The 11,058-nt window shown below is 34.3% G+C and overlaps 1 protein-coding gene and 1 pseudogene across 1 annotated transcript; one reads left to right on the forward strand and one right to left on the reverse strand.

Moving 5' to 3' along the window:
- The first annotated feature begins 747 nt into the window (after positions 1 to 747).
- On the forward strand, positions 748 to 1,635 carry LOC108365647 (uncharacterized). The gene is made up of 3 exons (XM_017619739.1): positions 748 to 758; positions 814 to 1,000; positions 1,069 to 1,635. Exons 1-3 carry the CDS (start codon positions 748 to 750, stop codon positions 1,633 to 1,635), a joined length of 765 nt encoding a protein of 254 aa, XP_017475228.1.
- A 1,146-nt stretch (positions 1,636 to 2,781) lies between these two features.
- On the reverse strand, positions 2,782 to 3,907 carry LOC108365648 (putative nuclease HARBI1; annotated as a pseudogene).
- Positions 3,908 to 11,058: the final 7,151 nt, after the last annotated feature.

An 11,058-nucleotide genomic window follows, 5' to 3' on the forward strand; every position in this document is an offset into this window, starting at 1 on the left:
TGTAATTAAAGCTAAACCCAAGGAATAAAATGAATCCGCAGATATTTCACACGTTACACAACAATACATGCGTTTTGAGACTTTGGACGTGGGATCTAACCTCTGAATTTTAACTGTAAGATTACATTTTTACGAAAAAAAAACCTGAATTTTGTTCAATTTTGTGTATTTATTAAGTAAAATTCTAAAATTCCGAATATATTTAAGTCTTAATTCCAAAAAAAACAAGCTTTGCATAAATATATAGAGATTCCAATACCTGCCAGCGCATCCGCCCAGACAGCTTATTAAGCACACCCAAGTTTGAGCGACCATTACCCGGAGCTCCTCAAAAATACTTAATATCGACTTGATCAAAGTATAGAATGTCACAACTATAAATCATACACACATACAATAGTAATTTCTTTGAATCGCTACCGTATAAAGCCAGGACATGCGTTTGCTTGGAGACTCCGTTGGTTATGGTGGTCATAACTTCAGCCAGCACATTCAATGGTCCATTACCCAGAGCTCCTCCAACATGATGAGTAGATTTAGGCCGGTATTATCACTTGCGAAGCGAAAGAAAATATCGGCGAACTTCGCATTCTCGAATTTTGAGATGCGAATCACTGGCGAATTCGCCGCAAAATGGCGAACGAGTGGCGAAAATGAATTTCGTGTATTACCACTAGCGAAAAAACGACATTCGCTTCGCCATAGCTGTCAATATTTGGCGACTGTTTTCTCGATTCGCACTTCAAAATGGAAAAGACGTTAGTAATTGGTTTTATATGTACATAATTTCATTAAATACAATACATTTTTTAGAATAAAACGAACAACAACGCAACAGTTTGAAAAGCTAGTGGAACTCATGCAAAATAATCCAGACGTTGCCAAGGGGATGGGAAATTTCGGCTCCTCAAAGAAGAGTAGGGCAGAATTGTGGGAAAAGTTTGCGGCCGAACTTAACGCCATCGGACCTCCAATGCGGAACGGACGTGAGTGGAACAAGGTAAGAATTGGGTTGAATTGTTTCCTAAGACAACTTAATAAATCCACTTTCTTTTGTGTACTATTAAGGTTTGGCTAGACTACAAACAGAAGTTGAAGAAACAAATTTCAACGAACCGACGGGAAACTGTTGCCACAGGAGGAGGTCCGTACGTCCAGCAAAGCCTCACACCTTTGGAGCAAACTGTGGATGAGCTGCTTCACCTACAGGAAGCAGTCAACCCCTCGGGCTCTACATTTGGAGCTAATATCCAAGAAACGGAGGGCAATGACAGGAATGATTCTTCCCAGCCAGAAGCGCAGGACGAAGAAATGGATCTATCGGCTACGTCAACTCAGGCGAGAAGAAGAATGACAGTGGAGGACCGCGAAAACATTCGTTTGAGTGCGTTGGAGAGGCAGTCCGAGGTGCAAGAAGTTCTTTGCTCAAGGGTATCAGGCATAGAAAAAAGACTAGAAGAAATTTCGAGATATGCTAGGAAAACATACGAAATAAAAAAAGAAAAACTAAACTTATTGAAGATGAAGGAACAGAGAAAGAAAGAAGAAAATTTAGAAAAAAATAGACAACATAAAGAAAAGATGGAAATGAAGTTAAAGGAGTTAGAATTAAAAACCTTAAAATACAGTAAGTGAATTCATCAAAGTTTAATCAAAAATGCAAACTTTTTAATAAGAATTTCTAGAAAAAGTTTGGTGTGCCGATTTATAGCCTATTAAATTTTAGTGCAACGAAGTGCAAATTAAAAGTTCCTAAAAAATCCCGTCAAATTTTTATAATTTTTTTTCCCGACGGTGCTGCGCATTTTCTTCCACACAAAGTATGTTCAAAAATTTTGTTGTATGGAAAAAATTATCTAAAATCAGCGGGACTTTTTGCAACTTCAAAGTAGTACTTTATTGTACTAAAATTGAGTAGGCTATGAAACTGCACACCAAAATTCTTTATAGTAACAATTGAAAAGTTTGCCATTTTGATGAAGCTTTGTTGAACTTTTATAATTTTCAGAAAGTTTGAAATTTGAATTTAAATTGTTTTGCTACACTTAAAAGCAAAAGTCTGCGTACACCATTTCTTTTTTAAATATTCACAATATTTTGCAAGTTAAAATTTGTTTATTTTTTATAAAATTGTGGATCATGCTTAAAACACAATCATATAAACCATGGTTTCAAGCTTTATACAAAATTAAGGAAAATTCCACGAATTTGTATCTAAGTTTTCAACTTTTTAATCAGATTATATATAGCCCATTAAATTTTAGTATAGTAATGTGCAAAAAATAAGTGGTTAAAAAATCGCGTTAATTTTTAATAATTTTTTTTGACGGTTCTGCGCATTTTCCTACATACAAAGGAGTGAAACTTTTTTTATATTGAGGAAAATGCATAGAACCATCAGATAAAACATGAATAAAAATCAACGCGATCATTTAGTCACTTAATTTTTACACATTGTTATACTAAAATTGAATTCGCCATAATCTGATCAAAAAGTTGAAAATTTTGATGAAAATTCGTGAAATTTTTCTTAATTTTGTATAAAGCTTGAGACCTTGGTTTATATGATTTTGTTTTAAGCATGATTCACAATCTTATAAAAAAATAACCAACAAATTTTAACTAGGAAAATTTTGTGAATATTTAAAAAAGAAATGGTGTACGTAGACTTTTGCTGTTAAGTGTACATATTCTTTTGCCAAAAAATTAATAATAAAAAATATCTCTGTATCACTGTGAATTTATTTAGTTTCTAAGTTTCTAATGAATTCATTTTTATTTACATGTATACTAATTTTAAAATATTTTTTAAAATAATGAAGTTACTTATTTTATAATAATGCAGCAGCTATCTCTCTTCTGCGACGTTCTCCGGGTGTACCACCAGAATTTTCACTAACTGGTTCCGATGGTACAACGGCGTCAATAAAAATCTCAGATTCGCCTGGATCACACATTTTAAATTAATTTAAAAATTTTAAAAATTTTTTACAGATATTGTGCAAAGCACAGCATATGTTTATAATCGTGGTCACTTTCGTAGGTGTGTAGCGCAATTTGCGCTCACTGAGGAGACAGCGAAAACGAGCCTTCAACACTCCAATCGTCCGTTCAACAACGTTTCTTGCCTTCGCATGTTTCTTATTATATAATGACTGTCTACTCCCTGATTCCGCGTTTCGAAAAGGTGTTAACAGGTAGGGCCGTAGTGGGTATCCGGAATAACCTAAACGAAATTACAAATGCAAATACTTGTACAATGTACATGTATGTATAATTACAGTATACAAAGGAGGATTTGTACGCACCTAAATAAATAGAGTTTTGATCTCCGTTTTCATACTGACTTTGTAAAAATGCATTTAATGAACTGTTGTTCCACACAAAAGAATCGTGGGTAGATCCTGCATATCTGGCATCAACACATCGGATGTTCATGTCATAATCGCAAGCCTGCAATACATTAATATGTTAACAAACAATAATGGTAATAATATAATTTGGTTACATCTTACAATCATGGCATTTATGCTGAAAAAGCCTTTCCTGTTTAAATATAGGTGTTTGTCATTGTGAGGAGCAATAATTCCAACATGTGTTCCATCCACACAGCCAATCACGTTGGGCATTCGGGACCTTGAATAGAATTTGCTTCGTATCTGTTGCTTTTCTTCTTCGGTCATATCTGCTTTGATCCTACGGCTGCAAAGTTCAGATTCCAAAATTGGAAAAACCTCCCTCAGAACTACCGAAACAGAGGATTGGGCTAGGCCCAATTGAAATTCATTTCCTATGGCCTCCTGGTAACTCGCATATGCAAAAAACCTTAAAGCGCAGCACATTTTCAGGATTGGTGGTATGGATGTTAAAATACGACCTTCCAGTTTGNCGAAAGTTAGATATAAATCTGATTTAAAATTTAGTTAACACATAGATGTTTCATTTATTCATATTGAGCAATTGTTAAGTTTTATTGCAAACTCTTGGTTTATAGACTTGCATTCTTACAATAACAAAAAATATTTCGCTAAACACTTACATTGACGACGGCATATCTGTAGGATTAGAGTTATCTCTAATAACCCGACGTTGTCGTAGTAAATTAACCGTCGTCTGCTCCCTGTAATCATCCTCGAAATACAATTCCACGGAATTAAGCATTTAAAAATTTTGAATTTATTTGTTTTTCTTTAGTACCGATATTTCTTGTTTACAAAAACTTTGCTTTGAAATGTCAAAGTTGTCAAATTTGGATGAACGCATTTGTCAAATAAACTTTTTTTTGGTATGGCAACAGCGAATTCAAGCGAATGTGTTCATTCGCCACTTATAATACCAATGCCCACAATTTTCGCCTGAGCATTCGCTTCGCAACTCATAATACCACTCTTAAATGAGTCTCACATGCCACTGCCTCTGGCTACAAGCTGTATATGAAATTCACTACTCGGAGAAACTTCAAATATTCAGCCTCATTGCGTAAGTTGTAAATTAGGCTAAATTTTACGACTCGACAACAGTAGCATTGTCTATTGTCGTACTGAAATAAGTAGACGACCAAAATCGAAAACTATACAGTGCTGCTATGTAAATTTGGCTTAAGTACTAGCGTTTTCAGTATTTAACAGTTTATTATCATTTACTGTGTAGTATAACCAGTTAAACACTGAACTATGATGATCTCTATTAGTAGAAATGGCTAAGAAATTTTCTTGAGTCAAATTTCCTTCAGGCAGTGCGCAGTTCTTAAGAAATTTGCTACGCTTTTTACTACGGTTTTCTAAAGTTTTTTGTGAAAAAAATAGAACAAGGCAACCCAGGTTTGCAACAGAAATATATGCCCGTTCCATTATTTCTTGAGGAGAGAGTGAGGCTGTGAAGTATCAAATATGTCAAAATTCCTTGGACACACACACGAAATAATGGCACATTTTTCTTGACCGATTTCTTGAGAGCTGCATATCAGCCTTAAATTCGGTCACTATTATACAGTCATGTCTTTTGCAACTCTGCCATACGGGTGTTGCTCGCTTTCATACACAGTAATTTTGTATCAACAAATTTCGTGGTCTTTCTCATTATCAACCCTGATCAGATTTTACCCCCGAGGAATACTCAAAAAGGTTTATTACGGTATTAGGTAATATTTGATTGAAAAGACACAACTACATATAGAATAATATAATAGCGAATTCTATGTAAAAGAAAGAGAAAACTGCTCACACGTGAAACGATTATGCGTTAGATTTATCCAGGAACCCTAGGTAAAAGTTGCGTTCCCCAACTTTTCTGGGTTAAAACCTGTAAAACTGTCAAAAAGCAAAAGAAGCCAGAGAACGGAGTACGGGAACGCTTTCTTGTAAATTCCTGTAAATTCTTGCAACTCCTTCCGAGTTAGGGAACGCAACTAATATGATGGAAAGTTTTTGAATTTCTCACACAAAAAGTTTGTAGTACTAGGCGTATATAACGTATTAGTTAAAAGATAGGGTTCTTACTGGGTATATGTTTTGAAGTATGTATATGTATATGTATACTACATAGACTATACGCAAAATCTCCAATGACGTCATATATCTGTCAAAATTTTCAAGAGAGAGTTAGCGGTATCACAATCAGCGTCACCTTCTGTATTCGTTTCACCATGCATACATGCATATAGCAGCAGTTAATTTCATTTAGAGAAATGGCATGTCGTCCATTTCCGCTGTAGCGTATGTAGTAGTATTTAGGCGCAATATTTCACTTCGTTTGGCGGGGCGATATCTAGAGTCTTCTAATTGTATCTCTTTGATATGATGCCTACACCGAGGTTGATACCTTGAATTTGCCATAAATAGTTTGCTACATTTATAGTATAAATGGTGGTCTGGACCAGAGTGTCCAGATTTGGCGATTGCGCGCCAATTTGGCGATTTTTTTTGGATATTTGCGCGTAAAAATTTAGGAAATCGCCATTGGCGATTTTTGGCGATTTTTTCCCCTTCAAATAAGTTGTTACGAATTATAAAAATATACAAAACTTAGTTTTCCACGATAATTTTACAGAAGAGGCTAATGAACTGCGTGATAAACTTGACTTAACAATCATATTAAAAGACTGCCAAAAATTTTAGATCACCCTAATCGAAGAACTTTTGAAACGATTACCTACTCAGTTAAATACTTTTAAAAAAGCTTTGATTTTGTCACCGGAAAAGTGCGTGAATCACAAGATGGCGAGTTTCAGGGACCTGCCAATTCACTATTTAACTTTGAAGAAAAGAAAAGCAAAGGAACAAAATATTTAAATCTTTTGACTTTCCCACGGAATAACTTTTCTCATAACCATTCCATCCGACTCTACAGGATTTTGGATAATTGCTTACGGAGTGAAAACCGCAACAGGCAATAAAATGTTTGGAAATATAAATAAATTCATTTTAATTCTTGCCGCACTCACATGCTTTGTTGAGCGCGTTTTTTCCGTAATGAATTCAACGAAAACTAAGATTCGAAATAGGATGATGGTGGAAAGCCTTANGCTTACGGAGTGAAAACCGCAACAGGCAATAAAATGTTTGGAAATATAAATAAATTCATTTTAATTCTTGCCGCACTCACATGCTTTGTTGAGCGCGTTTTTTCCGTAATGAATTCAACGAAAACTAAGATTCGAAATAGTATGATGGTGGAAAGCCTTCATTCAATAGTTCGAATAAAGTGTTATAATAATAATAATAGATTGGCGCTTACACATATGTTAGTGTTTGGCCGAGCTTCTCCTCCGATTTGTTGCGTGCGCCTTGATATTCTGCCTTATCCTGAGGTTCGCCTGAAAAAAAAAATCACCCGAAAATTTGTCATCCGCCCATAGTAAAACCATGGAAACCGAGAGTGAAAAGTGAATCGGTTCGGAGAAAATGAAAATCATGATACGGCTGNAAAAAATCACCCGAAAATTTGTCATCCGCCCATAGTAAAACCATGGAAACCGAGAGTGAAAAGTGAATCGGTTCGGGGAAAATGAAAATCATGATACGGCTGATTGTCACACAAAGCGGAGGGGCCTACAGTTTTACGCCGACTCCGAACGGCGATTGTATTTTTATGAGAAGCTGTTTTTTCATGGCAGAAATACAATCGGAGGTTTGCTGTTAAGAAAAAATCTTTTTCTATATTTTTTTGCGATGTTGCTTTAACCAGGGTTTGAACTCAGGTGCTGCGGAGTGGAAGTGTTATATGAAGAACAATAATTTCTGCTGCAAAACGTTTCGAATATCAAACAGTATGTTTAATGTGACCAACTATTTCATAGCTCAAAGAAGTACAGGTTAGGTTGAGTTAAGTTAACGCCGCAAGCCGATTACGAAACTTCGAATGCGGCTAATTTCGATCCCTGGGAGCTCAGAGTTTGTTCACAAGTGCGAGCCAAAATGCTTCCATATAAGCCTCGCGAAGGTTGGACAGTCTAAAAGAAAGTATGGAGATGATTCCACTTCAACTTCCTATTGACAGTTGATACAAAAGGATCAGTCTCTAGTCAGTTTCTAGTCTCAACACATGAATACCAATCGCACCTTTCGTACCTTTTCCTCAATGTTAGGCTTCTACGACAGCCGCCGTTGATCGCCCACCTAGTCACCTGACTCAGGTAACCTTGAACTAGATCAAAAAGGGTGTATAGAAATCGTCACTTAACCAAAAGTTCCACTTCGTCACATAGGCGATCACTCGACAGACCACTTTTTCAGTTCCTCTAGAGAAATACAAAATCTTCGATAAATCAGTAAATATTAAATCTAATTTATTCCAAATTGTTGCTTGCAACAATTCTTTATCAAGAAATACGTTTGTGGTAAAATTTTGGAAAATGGGCGTGGCACCGCCCACTTATGATCACATATATGTATATCGGTAACCGTTCTACCAATTTATACCAAACTCGGTATGGTTATTGTGCTTGCCACATAAAAGCAAAATGAAAAATTATTGAAATCGGACTAAAATTACGGCCGCTTTTCATATAACGGTGAATTTCAGAAATACTTGAAACTGCAATATTTCGAAATTTAAGGACGCTAATTTACTCAAAATTGATACACCCCGGCTTACAATCTAGCGGTAGCTTTCGGAAACGTGAAAAAACATATATTTAATACCGGGTATTTAATGTTCGGCTCCACCCGAACTTAGACTTTCTTACTTGTTTGTATTTGGAATTGTTAGTGGATTAGAGTTTTGTGTTGTATCAGAAATTATATTTGCAGGTTTGAGTAAATCTACTGAAACCGTTTTAATCATATTTCCGCATTGAATTTTGAATACTTTACTATTTTTTAGAAATAATTTTAAATGGTCCTTCATAAGGTGATTGTAAATTTGATTTGTGAATAACTTTAACAAAAATGTACTCACAAGTATCCAAATTCTTAGGAACAAAAGAGTATCCTTTATTGTGATGTACCACCTTTGATCTAACATTTGAAAAATATTTTCTTAGCTTAGAAAGAATTTCATTTGTATTGTCAACTTCATTATTATAACTGTTCGAAACAACTAATTCATCTGGTAATCTTATAGTTTGTTCATTAACTAATTCTGCAGAAGAGCATTTTAAATCTTCTTTAACAGACGTACGTAATCCTAATAATATCCAAGGAAGAATTTCAGACCAGTGAGTAGAATCCTCCGAAGCAGTAAGAGCAGTCTTTAATTTCCTATGAAATCTTTCAATCATTCCACTTGATTGAGGATAATATGGAGACGTATGAATTTTAAGTGATCCTAACAATTTAGTTAATTCTGTAAACAATTTCGATGTAAACTGTGATCATTGATCTACTGTTATATAAAGAGGAATGCCAAAACGAGGAACGTAATTTTGAACAAATGTTGTTGCTATAGAATTTGCTGAAATATCCCTTAGTGGATATGCTTCTGGCCAACGTGTATGTCTATCAATGATAGTTAAAATGTAACGATTTTCTTTTGACACAGGTAATGGACCAACAAGATCCATATGAATATGTTCAAATCGTCCAGATGGAATGCTAATTTTTTGCACAGGCGTCTTAGTATGTTTAGAAATTTTAGATTTTTGACAACTTATACAAGCAGAAGTCCAATTATTTATATCTTTGCGCATATAAGGCCAAAAATATTTTGATTGAATCAAACGTCTAGTTGTACGGACTCTTGGATGTGATAAAGAATGAATTTTATCAAAAATGATTTTTCTCATGGAATTCGGAAGAAATTGTCTAAAAGGTTGTTGAGAAATATCACACCAAATATTAAGGTTAAGTACCGGAATATTAATTTCTTTTAAATTACTGTTGGAATTTCGATCAGATATTATGCCATAAAGTGTTTGTTCTTTTTGTTGTTCCTCGAATAATGTTTGAAAATTTATGTCTTGTGTTAAAATCGTGTTAACATCTGGAATACGTGAAAGGGTATCAGCAACTATGTTTTCTTTTCCAGAAATGTATTGAATGTCATCTGTAAATTGTGCGATATACTCTAAATGTCGAATTTTTCGAGGTGATCTGTCTGATTTAGAATTTAGAATATGTGTTAAAGGTTTATGATCACTGTAAACAGTGAATGTTCCACCTTCTAGAAAATGTTTAAAATGTTTAATTGAATTGTATATCGCTAGAAGTTCTCTGTCAAATGTGGAGTAATTAATTTCTGTAGAACATAATTTTCGTGAAAAATATGCAAGTGGTTCTAAAATGTTGTTACTCATTTGTTGTAAAGCCGCACCGACTGCTACATTCGATGCATCGACAGCAAGTGATAATTTACCATTTTTTTCAAAATGAGTGAGTAAATTCTTCTGTGTAAAAAGTTTCTTCACATTTTCAAAAGCCCTAGTTGTATTTTCTGTCCAATTTAGTTTTTTAAGTTTATTTTTAGTTGCTAATGTTAACATTTCGTGCAGAGGACTAAGTTCTGCTGCTAACATTTTAACATATCTATGGTAATAATTAACCATGCCCAAAAAATTTTGCAATTTAATTATTGAAAGTGGTTTTTGAAAATTTACTATTGCTTCAACTCGTTCGACAGAGGGTCAGATTCCTTCACTTGAAATTTCATAACTTAGAAAATCTAATTTATTTGTTCCGAAAATGCGTTTACTAGGTTTAATATTCAAACTATATTTTTCAAGTCTTTCAAATACAGATTTTAAATGCTCAATATGTTGATCTTCATTACCACTTGCACAAAGAATATCGTCAATATAGACAAACACAAATTCTAAACCTGAAAATACTTCATTAATAAAGCGTTGGAATGTTTGTGCACTATTTCGTATTCCAAAAGGCATCCGTACGAACTCAAACATTCCAAACGGTGTAGTAATTGCTGTTTTATGTATATCTTCTTCAGCCATAAGTATTTGATGATATGCACGAACAAAATCAATTTTTGAAAATACTTGTTTGTTCTTTAATTCAATAGTCAAATCATGAATGTGAGGTAACGGATAACGATCTGGAATAGTAATGCAATTAAGTCTTCTATAATCTCCACAAGGTCTCCAATCATTTGCTTCTTTTTTACGAACTAAATGTAAAGGAGATGCAATGTGAGAGCCTACATATACCTGTTTTAACCAAAAATTCAAATTCTGTTTTTGCTAATTTAAATTTAATTGGATCAAGACGATGAGGTTTAAAAAGGAAGCACTCCTTTTGTTTCAATTCTGTGAACCGTTTGGTGTTGCACTGGTTTAGTGTAATCTGGTTCACAAGTAATTGAAGGAAAATCATTTGAAAGTTTAGAAAATTTATTTTCAGTAATTGGTATCCTTATTGAAAATATATCGCAAAAACCAGATGATTCAGAAACTTTCAATTTTGTTGTTGAATCAGTAATTTCTCTATTTTTAATATCAACTAATATACCAAATTTCTCCAAAAAGTTAGCGCCTATGATTGGTGTTGAAATATCCGCTAATATGAAAGGGAATTCAAAATCGCGTCTTAAACCTAGATCAATTTTTAAAAGTTTTGTACCATAAGTTTTAATAGAAGAACCGTTAGCTGCAGTCAAATTAAGATCTGA

Source organism: Rhagoletis zephyria, unplaced genomic scaffold, assembly GCF_001687245.7.
Source record: "Rhagoletis zephyria isolate East Lansing unplaced genomic scaffold, Rhagoletis_zephyria_1.1 Rzeph_scaffold_01946, whole genome shotgun sequence".
In the NCBI taxonomy this organism is placed as follows: Eukaryota; Metazoa; Arthropoda; class Insecta; order Diptera; family Tephritidae; genus Rhagoletis; species Rhagoletis zephyria.

What these genes read in the sequence shown, in the direction of transcription:
- LOC108365647 (XM_017619739.1), top strand. An exon ending in ACGGACGTGAGTGGAACAAG is followed by an intron (nt 1,001 to 1,068) that starts GTAAGAATTGGG and finishes TGTACTATTAAG; the next exon opens with GTTTGGCTAGACTACAAACA.